Source organism: Trachypithecus francoisi, unplaced genomic scaffold (genome assembly GCF_009764315.1).
Source record: "Trachypithecus francoisi isolate TF-2019V2 unplaced genomic scaffold, Tfra_2.0 Lachesis_group5, whole genome shotgun sequence".
NCBI lineage: Eukaryota > Metazoa > Chordata > Mammalia > Primates > Cercopithecidae > Trachypithecus > Trachypithecus francoisi.
Window position 1 is genome coordinate 81,271,142 of NW_022681470.1, and position 19,252 is coordinate 81,290,393.

A 19,252-nucleotide genomic window follows, 5' to 3' on the forward strand; every position below is an offset into this window, starting at 1 on the left:
GACTACAGGCGCCCGCCATCTCACCCGGCTAATTTTTTGTATTTTTTTAGTAGAGACGGGGTTTCACCGTGTTAGCCAGGATGGTCTCGATCTCCTGACCTCGTGATCCGCCCGTCTCGGCCTCCTAAAGTGCTGGGATTACAGGCTTGAGCCACCGCGCCCGGCCTTTTTTTTTTTTTTTTTTGAGACAGAGTCTCACTCTGGCACCCATGCTGGAGTGCAGTGGCATGATCTCAGCTCATTGCAACCTCCGCCTCCTGGGTTCAAGCGATTCTCCCACCTCAGCTTCCCCAGTAGCTGGGACTATAGGCACCCACCACCACACCCAGCTAATTTTTGTATTTTTTGGTAGAGTCAGGGGTTTCACCACGTTAGCCAGGCTGGTTTCAAACTCCTGACCTCAGGAGTTTGATCCACCCACCTTGGCCTCCCAAAGTGCTGGGAGCCACTGCACCCGACCTGTTTTCACTTTTCTTTGATATATATCTAGTAATAGAATTGGTGAGTGTATGTTTACCTTTATTTTAAAAATTGGCAGACTTTTCCAAGACAGTTGTACTGTTTCACATTCCCACCAGCAATGTACAAAAGAGTACCGGTGTGCCACATATTTGAGAACACTTGATATTGTCTGATAACTTGTGATAAGCATCTTTTCATATGCTTATTGGCCATCTGTATTTTTTTGTGAAGTATCTGTCCAAATTTAAGCCCATCTTTAATTGAATTATTTATTATTGAGTTGTAAGAATTTTTTATAGATTCTGGGAAAATGTCCTTTAACAAACATGTGTATTGAGAACATTTTCTCCCAAAGGTGCATTGCTTTCATTTTCTTTTTTTTAATTAATTAATTTATTTTTTAATTTTTTAAATTTTACTTTCAGTTTTTGGATACATGTGCAGAACATGCAGGTTTGTTAACATAGGTATACATGTGCCATGGTGGTTTGCTGCACCAATCAGCCCGTCATCTAAGTTTTGTTTTTTTGTTTTTTGTTTTTTTTTGTTTTTGTTTTTGTTTTTGTTTTTTTTTTTTTTTTGAGGCGGAGTCTCGCTCTGTCGCCCGGACTGGAGTGCAGTGGCCGGATCTCAGCTCACTGCAAGCTCCGCCTCCCGGGTTTTTACGCCATTCTCCTGCCTCAGCCTCCCGAGTAGCTGGGACTACAGACGCCCGCCACCTCGCCCGGCTAGTTTTTGTATTTTTTAGTAGAGACGGGGTTTCACTATGTTAGCCAGGATGGTCTCGATCTCCTGACCTCGTGATCCGCCCGTCTCGGCCTCCCAAAGTGCTGGGATTACAGGCTTGAGCCACCGCGCCCGGCCTGTTTTTTGTTTTTTTTAAGGTGTGCACTTTTATTCAACTGGTCTCCAGTCAGTGTACAGGTAAGCCCCGGCTGCCTCCACCCACTCCCAGGGAGACCAAAAGCCTTCATACATCTCAAGTTGGGGAACAAAAAAGGGGGCCCACAAAGACTGATCATTCAAAATAAAACAAAATAAAAAAGCGTTAAGGCAAAGATTTAAAAAATTTTGCATTACATAATTTACATCAGAGCAATTCTGTCACCTCCCCTGTGTGGACATGGGAGAGGACTGGACCATTCTCCTTAGAGAGAAGTGGGGTGGCTTTTAGGAGGGCAAGGAACTTCCTGTAACAATGCATCTCACAATATTTGGAATGACTATTTAAAAAAAAAAAAAAAGAACAATGTACAATCAAAGTCCTCGGCCACATTGTAGAACTCTGGGGGATGCTCACTCCAACCGACTGCTGTCACCTTCACCGTTCCAGTATTTAAATCCTGAGTCAAGCCAAAAAAAAAAAAAAGAAACAAACAAACAACCAAAAAAAAACAAAGCCATGCCAATTTCATATTGTTTTCTGTGCAAGTTAGGTTTTGCCAAGAAAGGGTGTAATGTAGCTAAGTCACAGTCTGCATAGGAGCATTTGCAGTGGGCGATGGAAGGGCCAGACTCGTCATACCCCTGCTTGCTGATCCATATCTGCTGGAAGGTGGACAGAGAGGCCAGGATAGAGGTGCCGATCCACACGGAGTACTTGCGCTCAGGAGGAGCTATGATCTTGATCTTCATCGTGCTGGGCGCCAGGGCTAAGTGATCTCCTTCTGCATCCTGTCCGCGATGGCCAGGGTACATGGTGGTGCCGCCAGACAGCACTGTGTTGATGTACAGGTCTTTGCAGATGTCCACATCACACTTCATGATGGAGTTGAAGGTAGTTTCACGGATGCCACAGGATTCCATGCCCAGGAAGGAAGGCTGGAAGAGCGCCTCGGGACAGTGGAACCGCTCATTGCCGTTGGTGATGACCTGTCTATCAGGCAGCTCGTAGCTTCCAGCTTTTGCCCACTCAGTATAATATTGGCTATGGGTTTGTAACAAATAGCTCTTATTATTTTGAGATATGTTCCATCAATATGTAGTTTATTGAGAGTTTTTTGCATGAAGTCATGTTGAATTTTATCGAAGACCTTTTCTGCATCTATCGACATAATCATGTGGTTTTTGTCATTGATTCTGCTTATGTGATTGATTCCGTTTATTGATTTGCATATGTTGAACCAGCCTTGCATCCTGGGGATGAAGCCAACTTGATCGTGGTGGATAAGCTTTGAATGTGCTGCTGGATTTGATTTGCCCATATTTTATTGAGGATTTTTGCATTGATGTTCATCAGGGATATTGGCCTGAAATGTTGTTTTCATGTATGTGTGTGTGTGTGTGTGTGTGTGTCTCAGGTTTTGGTATCAGGATGATGTTGGCCTCATAAAGTGAGTTAGGAAGGAGTCCTTTTTCTATTGGTTGGAATAGTTTCCGAAGGAATGGTATCAGCTCTTCTTTGTACCTCTGGTAGAATTCAGCTATGAATCCTTCTGGTCCTGGGCTTTTTTTGTTTTGGTAGGCTATTAATTACTTTCTCAATTTCAGAACTTGTTATTGGTCTATTCAGGGATTCAACTTCTTCCTGGTTTAGTCTTGGGAGGGTATATGTGTCCAGCAATTTATCCATTTCTTCTAGATTTTCTAGTTTATTTGCATAGAGGTGTTTATAGTATTCTCTGATGGAGGTTTGTATTTCTGTGGGATCAGTGGTGATATGTCCTTTATCATTTTTTATTGTGTCTATTTGATTCTTCTGTCTTTTCTTCTTTAGTAGTGTAGCTAGTGGCCTATTTTGTTAATTGTTTCAAAAAACCAGCTCCTGGATTCACTGATTTTTTGAAGGGTTTTTCGTGTCTCTATCTCCTTCAGTTCTGACCTGATCTTAGTTATTTCTTGTCTCCTGCTAACGTTTGAATTTGTTTGCTCTTGCTTCTCTAGTTTTTTTTGTTTTTTTGTTTTTTTTTTAAGACAGAGTATCGCTCTGTCCCAGGCTGGAGTGCAATGGTGGGATCTCGGCTCACTGCAACCTCTGCTTCCCAGGTTCAAGCTATTCTCCTGCTCAGCCTCCCAAGTAGCTGGGACTACAGTCACCCGCCATCACATCCAACTAATTTTTGTATTTTTAGTACAGATGGGATTTCACCATGTTGGCCAGGCTGACCTCGAACTCCTGACCTCGTGGTACACCCGCCTCAGCCTCCCAAAGTGCTGGGATTACAAGTGTGAGCCACAGTACCTGGTTGCTTCTCTAGTGCTTTTAATTGTGATGTTAGGGTGTCAATTTCAGATCTTTCCAGCTTCCAGATGTGGGCATTTAGTGCTGTAAATTTCCCTCTAAACTCTGCTTTAACTGTGTCCCAGATATTCTGGTACATTGTCTCTTTGTTCTCATTGGTCTCAAAGAACTTCTTTATTTCTTCCTTAATTTCGTTGTTTAACCAGAAGACATTCAGGAGCAGGCTGTTCAATTTCCATGTAGTTGTGCGGTTTTGAGTAAGTTTCTTTTTTTTTTTTTTTTCCTTTTAAAACATATTTGTTTAATGTACAGAATTGGAAAAAGGACTTCTTGATAATAAACATATTTCATGTAAACACAAGCTTTCAGTATCTATGAATATTTCATTGCAAATACACCCTAAGTTACTTCTTCTCTACATAAAGGAGAAACTCCAAGTTCTGCTCTTTAGGAAGACATGGAGGGCAAGCAACACCTTAGGAGCAGCCATTGCTATTTCTCCCCTTTCCTTGGGCGACCTAACATTTTACAGGGACTAATGACATAAAGAAATATTAGATTCCATTGAGTTTAAACACAAATTTCCCACTGAGGGAATTAAATGTTTGATGCTTGTGAGTGTGAATAAATAATTAAATATTAGGTATAAGGCAGATTCCGAAACCAACTGAAGTATGAAAATAAATTGGCATAGATACCTAACAGTCAGTAAAATTAAATTTCACTACTGAGTATGCTACATGCTTCCTTCTCTATTCCAGTGGGTTCTTTTTTTGTCTAAGGTCTTCTCCGGCAGGACTCTAAGACAGTAAATTGCTTAACATCACCAGGTTTTTTGTCAGATTTATTTTGGAAATAAACCAACTTCTTTTTTATTAAAGACCAAGGTTGTCTTTTTTGCTACACGCTTCTTTCCACCACATATTGACTCCCTGATGTAAGAAAATTTACAGGGTGACAGCAAGTACTCTATGTTGGCTGTCCCGCAGTGTAATGACTGGTTAATAAAGAAGCCACTCAGCCTGGGCAATATAGTGAGGCCTCGTTTCTGCAAAAAACTTAGCAAAGCATGGTGACACGCACCTGTGGTCCTAGCTACTTGGGAGGCTGAGGCAGGAGGATCACTTGAGACCGGGACACAGAGGCTGCAGTGAGCCAAGACTGTGCCACTGAACTCTACTCTAACCTGGGTAACAGAAGGGGACCTTGCCTCAAAAATAATAATACTAAAGGAGCCACCCATTTAATCCTTTTCTCATCTGATCTCATCCAAAGAGTAAGTCAAAATCATCAAGGTCACAAAGGACTTATGACCAAGGTGTAACTCTGCAAATATCTTTAACTGGCCACGGCTTCTTCGTTTGATCCCTTCCCACTCATTAGAAGACTCTAAGGAACAGATGCTGCAGCCTAGTTCAAAGTAGCACACACATACCTCAGGAAAGTGGACCAAAAAAGAAGAAGACACAGAATACAAGAAAGAGTTGACAAAGCAAATCTAATAAAAAGTATGGTTGGTTTGAATAGTCACTGGTATACATTTCTTATGATTCTACTTTTTGACAGGCTCCTCCTTTTGACTACTGAGCAATTAAGATATTTTCAGTCGTTTCGATTCCTTTTCCACACTGTCTCTAATGTTCTGTAGTTTTCTGGAGTTCTGAACCACGGACACTAAACTCTCCCTAAAATCACTAGTCCCATGATCCCTGCCAACATTTTGAAGCTCATCAAAGGAAGTCCATGTCTGTTTGAGTTTGGCCTGAACAATTTTTTGCTCTTCTAATTCTGCAAGAAGGGCCTGCTTAGTACATAATTCAGTCTTGTACTTCTCCTGTAACTGTTCAATTTCTTTCTGGAGTTGCTGAAAATCTTCCTCACTATAAGGTGTCTCCTTACATTTATCTTCAGGAAGCAAGATGTTTGAGGGAATACATAAAATCAGCTGCAAAAACAGTTGCTCCATTTTGCTAAAAAGGTTATCAAAATGTCCTTTCATGAAGCAAAGAAACTTTTCTGTGCATTTGCGAATCTGCACTGGGCTAATGTCACAGTGTGGGATGCCATCCAGCTTCTTCAGAATAACCTGTTCAACGGCCTGCATCACTTCAAATAGGTAGTCTTGAAATGTAGTGTAGATTCGAAGCATGCACGTTTGTGGCATGAAGCCAAAGAACTGGGCCTCATAGGTCATTGGTCACAGACATCTTGGCTTATTTCGCTATGTTATTTTCAGGTGTGAAAAACCGGAGCGACCATGAGGGTCACGAATTCGAGCACACACAGGCTTCCCGCCACCTCCTTTAAACTGCCGCTGGCTTGCCAGGGACAGACGGTGCAGTTGGCTCCCCAAAATTCCGACTGATAACGCGCCTCGGCGAGCGAAAGTCTTGAGTAAGATTCTTAATCCTAAGTTCAAATTTGATTGCACTATGGTCTGACAGACTGTTATGATTTCCATTCTTTTGCATTTGCTGAGGAGTCCTTTACTTCCAAGTATGCGGCCAGTTTAAGAATAAGTGCCACGTGGCACTAAGAAGAATGTATATTCTCTTGACTTAGGGTGGAGAGTTCTGTAGATATCTATTAGGTCCGCAGCAGAGTTCAAGTCCTGAATATCCTTGTTAATTTTCTGTCTCATTGATCTGTCTAATATTGACAGTGGGGTGTTAAAGTCCCCCACTATTATTGTCTAGGAACCTAAGTATCTTTGTAGGTCTCTAAGAACTTGTTTTACAAATCTGGGTGCTCCTGTATTGGATGCATATATATTTAGGATAGTTAGCTCTTCTTGTTGCATTGATCCCTTTACCATTATGTGATGCTCTTCTTTGTCTTTTTTGATCTTTGTTGGTTTAAAGTCTGTTTTACCAGAGACTAGGATTGCAACCTACTTGCAAGCAAAAAAAAAAAATTGCTTTTCTTTGCTTTCCATTTGCTTGGTAAATATTCCTTCATCCCTTTATTTTGAGCCTATGTGTGTCTTTGAACATAAGATGGGTCTCTTCAATATAGCACACTGATGGGTCTTGACTTTTTATCCAATTTGCCAGTCTGTGTCTTTTAATTGGGGCATTTAGCACATTTACATTTAAGATCAATATTGTTATGTGTGAATTTGATGCTGTCATCATGATGCTAGCTGGTTATTTTGCACATTAGTATATGCAGTTCCTTCATAGTGTCAATAGTCTTATATTTCCGTGTGTTTTTGCAGTGGCTGTTACTGGTTTTTCCTTTCCATATTTAGTGCTTCCTTCAGGAGTTCTTGTAAGTCAGGCCTGGTGGTGACAAAATCCCTCAGCATTTCCTTGTCTGGAAAGGGTTTTATTTCTCCTTTGCTTTTGAAGCTTAGTTTGGCTGGATATGAAATTCTGGGTTGAAAAATTCTTTTCTTTAAGAATGTTGAATATTGGCCCCCACTCTCTTCTGGCTTGTAGGGTTTCTGCAGAGAGATCCACTGTTAGTCTGATGGGCTTCCCTTTGTAGGTGACCTGGCCTTTCTCTCTGGCTGTCCTTAACATTTTTTCCTTCATTTCAACCTTGGAGAATCTGATGATTATGTGCCTTGGGGTTGATCTTCTCGAGGAGTACTTTAGTGGTGTTCTCTGTATTTCCTGAATTTGAATGTTGGCCTGTCTTTCTCGGTTAGGGAAGTCCTCCTGGATAATATCATGAAATGTGTTTTCCAAATTGATTCCATTCTCCCTGTCACTTTCAGGTACACCAATCAATCGTAGGTTTGGTCTTTTCACATAGTCCCATATTTCTTGAAGCTTTGTTCATTCTTTTTCATTCTTTTTTCTCTAATCTTGTCTTCACGCCTTTTTTCAACCAAGGTGATCTTCAATCTCTGATATCCTTTCTTCTGCTTGATTGATTTAGCTATTGATACTTGTGTATGCTTCCTGAAGTTCTCATGTTGTGTTTTGCTTTTTGTTTTTGTTTGTTTGTTTGTTTTTTAGCTTCATCAGGTCATTTATGTTCCTCTCTAAACTGGTTATTCTAGTTAGCAGTTCCTGTAACCTTTTATCAAAGTTCTTAGCTTCCTTGCATTGGGTTAGAACATGCTCTTTTAGCTCAGAGGAGTTTGTTATTACCCACCTTCTGAAGCCTGCCTCTGTCAGTTTGTCAATCTTATTCTCCATCCAGTTTTATGCCCTTACTGGAGAGGCATTCTGGTTTTTGGAATTTTCAGCATTTTTGCACTGATTTTTCCTCATCTTCATGGATTTATCTACCTTTGATCTTTGAGGCTGATGACCTTTGGATGGGATTTTTGTGTGGGGGTCCTTTTTGTTGATGTTGTTGTTGCTTTCTGTTTGTTAGCTTTTCTTCTAACAGTCAGGCCCCTCTTCTGCAGGTCTGCTGCAGTTTGCTGGAGGTCCACTCCAGACCCTGTTTGCCTGGATATCACCAGTGAAGGCTGCAGAACATCAAAGATTGCAGCCTGCTCCTTCCTCTGGAAGCTTCATCCCAGAGGGACACCAGCCTGATGCCAGCCAGAGCTCTCCTGTATGAGGTGTCTGTTGACCCCTGTTCAGAGGTTTAATGTGTAGCTTCAGCACATCTTTAACTCTCTAGTCAGCATTGGGGTCAGTTACCCACCTGAGGAGTCAGTCTGTCCCTTAGCAGAGCTGGTGTGCTGTGCTGGGAGAATCCTCCTTGTCAGGATCAGCTGCTGTCTTCAGAGCCAGCAGGCAGGAAAGATTAAGTCCGCTAAAGCTGTGCCCACAGCAGACCCTCCCACCAGGTGCTCTGTCCCAGGGAGATGAGCGCTTCATCTGTAAGCCCCTGACTAGGGCTGCTGCATTTCCTTCAGAGATGCCCTGACCAGTGAGGAGAAATCTAGATAAGCACTCTGGCCACAGTCGCTTTGCAGCACTGTGGCGAATTCCGCCCAGTCCACACCTCTCCGTCTCCTTAGCACTGTCAGGGAAGAACTGCCTACTAAAGCCTCGGTAATCGCAGTTGCCCCTCCTCCCACCAAGCTCAATCGTCCTAGGTCGACCAGACTGCTGTGCTGGCAGCAAGAGTTTCAAGTCAGTGGTTCTTAGCTTGCTGGGCTCCGTGGGAGTGGAACCTGCTGAGTGAAACCACTTGGCTCCCTGGCTTCAGCTCCCTTTCCAGGGGAGTGAACGGTTCTGTCTTGCTGGGGTTCCAGGTGCCACTAGGGTATGAACAAACTCCTGCAGCTAGCTGGGTACCTGCCCAAACAGCCACCTAGTTTTGTGCTTGAAACTCAGGGCCCTGGTGGTGTAGGCTCACCAGGAAATCTCCTGATCTGCTGATTGCAAAATCCATGAGAAAAGTGTAGTACCCAGGCGGGTAGCACAATACCTCATGGCTTCCCTTGAGAGGTCCCCCGGCTCCTTGCACTTCTTGGGTAAAGCAATGCCCCACCCTGCTTCTGCTCACTCTCCATGGGTTGCACCCACTGCCTAAACAGTCCCAGTGAGATGAACTGGGTACCTTAGTTGGAAATGCAGAAATCAACCCCTTCTGCATTGGTCTCACTGGGAGCTGCAGACAGGAGCTGTTTCTGTTCAACCTTCTTGGCCCCTCCCCTTCATTTTCTTAACAGTGTCATTCAAAGAGGAGACATTCTAATTTTGATGAAGTTAAATTTACCATTTTTTTCTTTTTTGTGCTGTGCTTTTTGCATCCTAAGAAATCTTGCTTAACCCAAGGTTTCATTTTCTCCCATGTTTGCTTCTAGCACTTTTATATTATAATTTTAGGTCCATGATCCATTTTTAGTTATTTTTTGTATATGTTTGATATGGTTGACTGTGTCCCCACCCAAATCTCATCTTGAATTATAGTTCCTGTAATCCCCACGTGTCACCGAAGGGACCAGGTGGAGATAACTGAATCACGGGGGCAGATTTTTCCCATGCTATTCTCATGATAAGTCTCACGAGATCTGACGGTTTTATAAAGGGCAATTCCCACACACATGCTCTCTTGCCTGTCGCCATGACTTTGCTCCTCATTCATCTTCAGCCATGATTGTGAGGCCTCCCCAGTCATGTGGAAATGTGAATCAATTAAACTTCTTTCCTTTATAAATTACCCAGTCTTGGGTATGTCTTTATTAGCAGTGTGAGAACAGACTAATACAATGTTGTAAAGTAAGAGCCAAAGTTCTTTTTTTTTTTTTCTATATGGAAATCAGTTTTCCCAGGACAATTTGTGGCATAAATGATCCTTTCCCTGTTTAATTATCTTGGCCCTTTTGTCAAAAACCAACTGACTGTATATATGCAGGTTTGTTCCTTGGCTCTCCATCCTGTCCCACTGATTTATATGTCTCACAGTATCCATGCCCCCTTTCCCCTACAAAGCATTCTCTCTTCTTCAGTGCCCTGTCCCACAGGTTTAAACCTTATCAGCAGCCCTAATCTCTAATCTCTGCCTCCTCAGGTCAGAGGAGTCCTCTCACGCTCTGTTTGGTCTCTACCTAGTGCTGTCATAGCCTAGGAATTGCTCCCAGATAGATAGCCAGGGCAAATGGGGCTCACCCCATGCATTTTCTTTTCCTCAAGGATCTTAATCCTGGTCTGTCTTGTTGTTTAATGCCTGAAACAGTTGCTTCATATATTTCATCGAGTTTTATGTTTGTTCATGCAGGAAGGCTAGTCCAGTGCCAGTTATTGCATCTTGACCAGAATTAGAAGCTACAGCTTTGGCTCCTAACCATAAGTTGTAGTGCCTCCTAAAGCTGAATGAAACCTTGCAGGAACTCTGAGCAGCAGCAGCAGCAGCAGCAGCAGTAGTAAGAGCAGCAGCTACAGCTTGTGAGTTCCCTGGCAGAGGCTGAAGCTTGTCACTTTTGTTAGTATGCTCAACGCTGCAAAAGTTGAAGTGGGATAGGGTATGCATTAAAAATTCTCAAGAAGGATTTAATCATTTCTTAGAATTCCATGAGGACTGGGAGAGGTTTCTTTTGGTCAGCTTATCTGCTTCTTTATATGAATACAAATGCGTAGGTGTTTACTAAGTATCTGATTTCTTCCCCAAATTCAAGGCTACCAAAAGTTCTAGGTAACCATAAAAAGGGATACAAATCACAGCCCTTGTGATTTTGAGGTAGGGCCCAAATACATGACGCAGGTCTAAACATCCTAGCAAGGACATACATGGAACCAACAATAGTATCTTCTTGGGCTTCAGGTTAACTGACAGAACTCGTTGAACCAGATAACAGGCTGGCTACTCCCAGAAGGCAAGGTTGAGATGAACTGAGGCCTCATAGCTACAAGCTGGTACAGTCATTTCCGGTGAGTATGTATGTAGGTTTAGATATGACAATGTTGACTATAAAGATGAGCTGAAGCTGCACATTAAACCAGGGGGTAAGTTAAGCCTACAAACCCAAAACAGATTGAACCTAAAAATGGTGAGCGGTTTTTGCAGATCTTGGTGGACAACGGTAAGGTAAGTGGTCACTTTCAGATAATGCCAGGAGCCTAAATCTTTTTTTTGAGATGGAGTCTCGCTCTGTCACCAGGCTGGAGTGCAGTGGTGTGATCTCAGCTCACTGCAAGCTCCACCTCCCGGGTTCACACCATTCTCCTGCCTCAGCCTCCCAAGTAGCTGGGACTACCGGCACCTGCCACCACACCCGGCTAATTTTTTGTATTTTTTTTTTTAAGTAGTGACGGGGTTTCATCATGTTAGCCAGGATGGTCTTGATCTCCTGACCTCGTGATCCACCTGCCTCGGCCTCCCAAAGTGCTGGGATTACAGGCGCAAGCCACCATGCCCGGCCCCTTTTTTTTTTTAATTTATTTTTATTTTAAGCTTGAGAATAAGTTTCCAAAAACAAAGGTACAGGGCAATAAACAAAAGGATTTTTCAACAGACTAGAATAAAACCTCTACCAAGTATGTTAGTTATTGGGCAGCAAGACCTTCAGGACAGCAACAGATTGGTCCATCAAGAGGGTATGGTGGTTCATGCCTATAATCCCAATACTTTGTGGGGGGCAAGGCAGGAGGATCACTTGAGGCCAGGAGTCCAAGACCAGCCCAGGCAATATAGCAAGACTCCATCTCTACAAAAGGTTTTAAAACTTAGCCAGGCATAGTGGTGTATGCCTGTTGTCTCAGCTGCTTGAGAGGCTGAGTCAAGAGGATCGCTCAAGTCCAGGAGTTCAAGGCTGCAGAAAGCTATAATCATTCCACTGCACTCCAGCCTGGGTGACAGAGAAAGACCCTGTCTCAAAGAGAGAGAGAGAGAGAGAGAGATATCAAAGACCTGCTGAGTCTCTGTTAACAAATGTCTCTTAGACGCAAGCAGGGGAAAATTAGCTCCTTTAGGGACAACATAAGTCCACCTAGCTATGCCCCTGAAATAAAGCCCACTTGGTGTTCAAGAACGTCAGTCCCTGAAAAGAAATAGAGTGGCTAAAATTATGGGTGCAGTGTCAAACAGAACCCCACTGGAAGCCACCTCTGCCACTTAATAGCCATGTGGTATTGGACAACGTATTTAATCTCTGGAAGCCTCTATTTCCTCATCTGTAAAATAAGGAAAACACTTACTGTGAGAACTACAGGAGATGGTATATGTAAAATATTTAGCCAAGACCCTGGCCCATAGTAAGCATTCCATAAGGGGTAGCTGCAACTATTTTTACACAGTGTTAGAGTCAGACCCCTCCCCACTCAGGACTACTTGCTATTGGTGTTGATTAGTAAAGCAAAGTCTTTGGGAAACTCTGAATCTCTCTATCCAGAATCCTCATCTCCCTTGGCTCTGAAGCCCAGGTCTCCATGGTATTCTTTAGATTCTGCATTCCCCCAAGCAGAGTAGCTGTCCAGTCTTATCCCAAACAGTCTGCTATGGTGTGAATGTTTCCCCAAAATTTATATGTTGAAATTTAATTGCCAATGTGATACTATTAAGTGAGGCCCTGGCTGGGTATGGTGGCTCACACCTGTAACTCCAGCACTTTAGGAGGCTGAGGCAGGAGGATCACCTGAGGTCAGGGGTTCAAGACCATTCTGGCCAACATGGTGAAACACCATCTCTACAAAAATACAAAAATTATCTGGGCATAAAGTGGGTGCCTGTAATCCCAGCTACTCAGGAGGCTGAGGCCAGAGAATTGCTTGAACCCAGGAGGCGGAGGTTGCAGTGAGCCAAGATGGCGCCATTGCACTCCAGCCTCAGCGACAAGAGCAAAACTCCATCTCAGAAAGAAAGAAAGAAAGAGAGAGAGAGAGAGAGAGAGAGAGAGAGAGAAAGAGAGAGGAAGGAAGGAAGAAGGAAGGAAGGAGGAAGGAAGGAAGGAAGGGAAGAAGCGAGGCCTTTAAGAGGTGACTAAGTCATGAATGGTATCAGTGACCTTATGGAACGGATAGTAGGAACTAGCATTTGCCCCTTTTGCCCTTCTGCTTTCTACCATGTGAGGACACAGTGATTCTCCTCTTCAGAGGATACAGCAGCAACACGGCATCTTGGAAGCAGAGAGACCGGGTCCTCACCAGACAGTGAATCTGCCGGTGCCTTGATCTTGGACTTCCCAACTCCTAGAACTATGAGAAATAAATTTCTGTTGTTTATAAACTACTCAGTCTCAGTCACAGGTATTTTGTTATAGCAGCACAGACTAAGAATCTTTTTTTTTTCTTTATGAGATGGAGTCTCACTCTGTTGCCCAGGCTGGAGTGCCAAGGTACAAACTCAACTTACTACAACCTTTGCCTCCCAGGTTCAAGTGATTCTTGTGCCTCAGCCTTCCAAGTAACTGGGATTACAGGCATGCACAACCATGCCTAGCTAATTTTTGTACTTTTAGTAGAGATGGGGGTTCATCATGTTGGCTAGGCTGGTTTCAAACTCCTGACCTCAGGTGATCCGCCTGCCTCAGCATCCCAAAGTGCTGGGATTACAGGCGTGAGCCACAGCTGCCAGCCAGAATTTTTAATTCAAGTCATTCCCTCACAGATCTATGCCTTCTCAAAACCCTACATGATTCTTTCTAAGCCTCAGTTTTTGTCTTTAAGTGGGAATAATAATGCCTGTTTTTCCTACTTCACAGGATTGCTATGGGGATCAGATGTTATTATATAGGCGAAGTGAAACCTCACGGAGAAATGGGAGACTTAAGTCAAAATGATTGACTCAACTCAAAAAGCAACATCTGAAGAGATGCCAGTGCCTTGACCTTGGACTTCCCAGCCTCTAGAACTATGAGAAATACATTTCTATTGTTTGTAAACTACTCAGTCTCAGTCTCAGCTATTTTGTTATAGCAGCACAGACTAAGAATATTTACCCCTTTTGAATCTGGGGAGATGCTGGTTCTTGAGTTGAGTCAACCATTTTAGAAAATAATAAAAGGGTGTCTTTCAGGAAAGAGCAAGCAAGTGAGCACAATTCAGGCCATCCACCACAGCAATGACAGAGGAAAAGAAAAAGCAACCTAGCTACCAACTACCAAAATGGTCCAAGACCAAGATAGGGTGCATAGCATGTGGTCAACTCTGTATCTAGAACCCAAGCAGTTAACTAGAAAGCTGGGAAATGAGATCATCCAGCTGCTCACTCCGTGTGCTTCAGAGAAGAGGTGCTTTCCACAACAGAAGGGCTGCAAAGAGGGCAGGCAGAATCTCTGGGTGTAGGTGTTCTAACTGCAAACGAAATGCCACCCAGATGCCTCAAGCAGCAGTAGCAGCATGATGTACTGAAATAATCTAGGGGCAACTAGGGCACCCATGGAGTGGCTGCTAAGAAGCATGTCAGGATGTGTAGGAACTGGAGGTTTGTAAGACAGCCCCAGGGAATAGCAGACTTATTATTTCATCTCAGGTATTACATATGCAAAATATGCGTTTTTGCATATGCTGCATATGCAGATCTGTTTTGCATGTGATACATATGCAGATATGTTTTTGCATATGCAAACACGGCAAAATGTATGCATTTATACATATAGTTGCAATAAGGTTATGAAAAATTGAATTAATAATTAACTTATAACAAAACATTTGCAAAAATAAACTTTCAATGGATTAAAAAATGACATTTTTATATAATTGTGAATTCTATAAAGGCATTACTTTTTACATTTTAACATCATTGTTTTGTAAGTCTGAATAAGGTTTTTGCCAATGACAAAGTATACATGGTTACTCAGCTTTCCCAGTGAGCCTGTTTCTATCATTATCATGTGCACAAAAATTGTCACCATATGCAACTTGGAGGTGAAATTATTTACTCCTCTTCTGAGTGTCTCATTTTTGTTTTTCTAAGTCAGAAAGATCTTTTCATGAGAATTGTTTCAAAAAAAAAGATCATATGAGGCTGGGTGTGGTAGCTCAAGCCTGTAATCCCAGCACTTTGGGAGGCCACAGTGGGTGTATCGCTTGAGCCCAGGAGTTTGAGACCAGCCTGGGTAACATGGTAAAACCTTGTCTCTATGAAAAAAAACAAAAATTAGCCAGGCATGGTGGCGGGTGCCTGTAGTCGCAGGTACTCAGGGGGCTGAAGTGGGAGGATCACTTGAGCCTGGGATGTCAAGGCTGCAGTGGGCTGAGATGGCACCATTACACTCCTGCCTGAGACTCTCTCAAAAATAAATAAATAAATAAATAAATAACGATTATATGCTTAACCAATAGGAGTAAGTAATTGAATAGTTAATGATATTATGAGATTATTGTAAACGTAAGAGTAATAATAATATTGTGGTTATTTTTTAAGTTCGCCCTTTTCTTTATAGCCGAATACATAAACATTATTATAATAAATGCCCTAACAGCTACAATTTTCCTAGGAACACTATATCCCATCCATTCACCAGAATTATTCACAACATGCTTTATTACCAAAACACTCCTCTTGACCTCCCTATTCCTATGAATTCGAGCGACCTATCCCCGATTCCGTTATGACCAACTTATACACTTACTATGAAAAAATTTTCCCCCATATATACAGAACTATATATGGGTAAAATTATATGAGATCTGGGATTTGCTTCAAAATAATAAAGGATGGAAGAAGTAGATGAGGGTATAAATGAAATGAGATTGGTCTGGAGTTGATAATTGTTGAAGATGAGAAATGGGCATAAAGGGGTTCATTGTATTATTATATTTTTGTATAGTGTTTACATTTTTTCATAAAATGATTTTTAAAAGTAAGGACATGTCTTCAAATATTTAAGGAGCCACAGCATAGAAAAGGCTTAGATTCAATGAGTAGAAATCTCAGGAGGAAGTTTGGTTGAATTAACCAAGAAGGAAATGTTGTGCCTTGAGAGGCCATCACTAGGAAGTGATGATGACTTAATAGTTCTAGGCAATAATCTAGGCAATTGATGGCAGCTAACATCACAGATAGGTAACTAGACTTTATATGCCTCTTGACAGAAGTATGCAATACTGTCTATGAAGTGCAATTTTAAAAATAGATTCATTGTAAAAAAAAAAAATAGCTTTATTGAGTACATTAGTTTGTTGCTGTAACATATGTCCATAAACTTAATGGCTTCAGACAACACAAACTTATTATTTTGCAGTTTTGTGGTTCAGAAGTCCAGTATGGGTTTCACTGGACTAAAATTAAGGTGTCAGCATGCTATACCCTTTTCTGGAAGTTCTAAAGGAGAATCCATTTCCTTGCTGCTGGCAGAATTCAATTCCTGTAGATGCAGAGCCAACATCCCCATTTTCTTGCTGACTGTAACATGGGGGCTGTTCCCAGCTTCCAGAAGTTGTTGTTTTCCTTCACACACGGCCTCTACCTTCAAAGTCAACTCAAATCCCTCTCCGGTGGCATCTTTATGGTCAACTTTTCTGCCTCCTCTTCCACTTTTAAGGGCACTTGTGATCACATTGGGCCCACCCAGATAATCCAGGATAATCTCTCTATTTTAAGGTTAGCTGATTAACAAACTTAATTCCATCTGTAACCTGAATTCCTTTTTTGCCATAGAGGGAATATATTCATTCGCAGGTTCTGGGGATTAAAACTTGAACATCTTTTAGGGCCATTATTCTGCCAACCACATTGAGGTATGATTGACACATAAAAAATTGCAATATTCAAAGTGACGACTTAGATCCATGCATAAGCCTATGAAAATATGTCACAACAATCAAGATAATGAATATATCCATCACATCCCAAAGTTTCCTGGTGCCCGTTTGTCTTAGTTTATTCAGGCTGCTATAATAAAATACCTTAGATGGGATGAATTATAAACAATAGAAATTTATTACTTACAGTTCCAGAGGCTGGGAAGTCCAAAATCAAGACACCAGCAGATTTGATGTCTAGTGGGGACTCTCTGCTTCATTGATGGCACCTTTTTGCTGTGTCCTCACATGGCAGAAGGAGTGAACAAGCTCTCTTGGGCCTCTTTTATAAGGGCACTAATCCCTTCATGAGGACAGAGCCCTCATTACCTAATCCCTTCCCAAAGACCTCACCTCTTCATATTATTGCATTGGGGATTATGTTTCAACCTAACATTCAGCACCCTTTGAAATCCCTACCTCTTTTTTCCTTCCTCCCCGACTCCATCCCCAGGTAGCCACCATCTGATTTCTCTCATTATAGATTACCTTGCATATTCTAGAATTTTATTTAAGTATAATCATACAGTATATACTTAGGGGAGCTGGCTTTTTTCACTTAACATAATTATTTTGAGATTTATCTATGTTTTTATGTATCTCAATATTTCATTTCTTCTTTGTTGTTATCACGACGGTTAAGTAGTATTTCATGGTCTGGATGTACCAAAATTTGTTTGTCCATTAATCTCTTGATGAACCTTTGAGTTGTTCTCAGGTTTGAGCTATTTCAAATAAAGCTGTTAGGCCAGGCGCAGTGGCTCACGCCTATAATCTCAGCACTTTGGGAGTCTGAGGCAAGCAGATCACTTGAGGTCAGGAGTTCAAGACCTGCCTGCCCAACGTGGTGAAACCCCATCTCTACTAAAAATACAAAAATCAGCCAGGTGTGGTAGCACACACCTGTAATCCCAGCTACTTGGGAGTCTGAGGTGGGAGGATCGCTTGAACCCGGGAGGTGGAGGTTCCAGTGAGCCAAGATCACACCATTGCACTCCAGCCTAGGTAACAAGAGCGAAACTCTGTCTCAAAAAAACAAAAACAGAAACAAAAAAACATGAATAAAGCTGTTATGAACACGTTAGTGTATAGGTCTGCCTAGACACAACATGTTCTCATTTCTTTTGGGTAGATGGCTAGGATTGGTCATATAGTAGCTATATATTTAACTTTTTAAAAAGTTTTCAAGCTATTTTCCAAAGTATTTGCACCATCTTATGTTCCATCAGGAGTGTATGAAAATTCCAGTTACTCCACATTCTTGCCAACACTTGGTATGGTCAGTCTTTTTTCATTATAGCCATTCTAATTAGATTACTAATTAGACAGTGATGTTTCATTGTGCTGTTAATTTGTATTTAACATAAAAATTTAAATACATTAATGCAAGTAATTTTCATGATTAATTTCATAATTATTAATGTAATCATATTAGTTGATTTTTATTAATGAATTAGTTTAAATAATTAAAATTAAATCATTTAGTAATGACTAATAATGAGGATCTTTTCAGGTATTTATTTGCCACCTAGATATCTTCTTTGGTGAAATGTATCTGTTCATATCTTTTATGCATTTTTAAAGTTGGGTTGTTTGTTTCTGTATTATTGACTTTTGGGAGTTATTTATGTATTCTGGATACAAACCCTTGCCAAAAGCAATCAAACCTGAAGGATTAAGCCTCTTATCTAACTACTGGCTTACAGGAAATACAGGGGACCAAACAACAGGTTAGATCAGCGGTCCCCAACCTTTGTGGCATGAGGGACCAGTTTTATGTAAGACAATTTTTCCACGGACACAGGTGGGGAGGAGGGATGGTTTCAGGATGAAACTGTTCCACCTCAGATCATCAAGCATTAGATTCTCATACAGAGCATGCAATCTAGATCCCTCATTTGTGCAGTTCACCACAGGGTTCATGCTCCTGTAAGAATCCAGTGCTGCCACTGATCTGACAGGAGGCAGAGCTCAGGCAGTCATGTTCACTTGCCCGCCACTCACCTCCTGCTGTGCAGCCCCATTCCTAATAGGCCACGGACCCATGTGTTAGATGACACCCAGGAGACACAATTAGAAAAATCCAAAGAGAAACTCCATAGGTTACATGGTCCCATTTCTTCAAAAGCACCTTGCAAAGCAAAGAGGGAGTGAGAGACGGGCATAGGAAGAGCACACAGATGGAGAAACTGTGTCTGCACTTTATTTGAATCCTAATTTAAATATTAAACTATGGAGAGAGGGAGAGAGAGGGGAATTGAATTGGGGAAGTGTAAACACTGACTGGATAATTGATGATAGTAAGGAATTATTGTTTGTTGTCACTGCAAGAATAATGTGGAATTTCTTCAAAATAATTAATAGCCAGTGGGAGCAAGTAGAAGTAATGATACAGATGAAATGATGTCCACGTGCTAGTAGTTGAAGCTGTGATGGATACGTGAAAGATCACGACGCATTCACTTTTGAATATATTTGAATTTTATGTTATTAAAAAATTTTTAAACAAATTAAA

The 19,252-nt window shown here is 41.7% G+C and overlaps 1 protein-coding gene and 1 pseudogene across 2 annotated transcripts; both read right to left on the reverse strand.

Annotated features, from left to right (window-relative positions):
• Nucleotides 1-1,335: 1,335 nt before the first annotated feature.
• Nucleotides 1,336-4,566, reverse strand: LOC117074095 (annotated as a pseudogene). Its single transcript, XR_004433513.1, has 2 exons — nucleotides 4,548-4,566; nucleotides 1,336-2,363 (listed from the first exon to the last, which is right to left on the reverse strand). The product of XR_004433513.1 is annotated as an actin, alpha skeletal muscle-like (transcript).
• On the reverse strand, nucleotides 3,928-6,025 carry LOC117075439 (protein MIS12 homolog). The gene has a single exon (XM_033197801.1). The coding sequence runs from the start codon at nucleotides 5,835-5,837 to the stop codon at nucleotides 5,235-5,237; it is 603 nt and encodes a 200-aa protein (XP_033053692.1). The 5' UTR covers nucleotides 5,838-6,025; the 3' UTR covers nucleotides 3,928-5,234.
• Nucleotides 6,026-19,252: the final 13,227 nt, after the last annotated feature.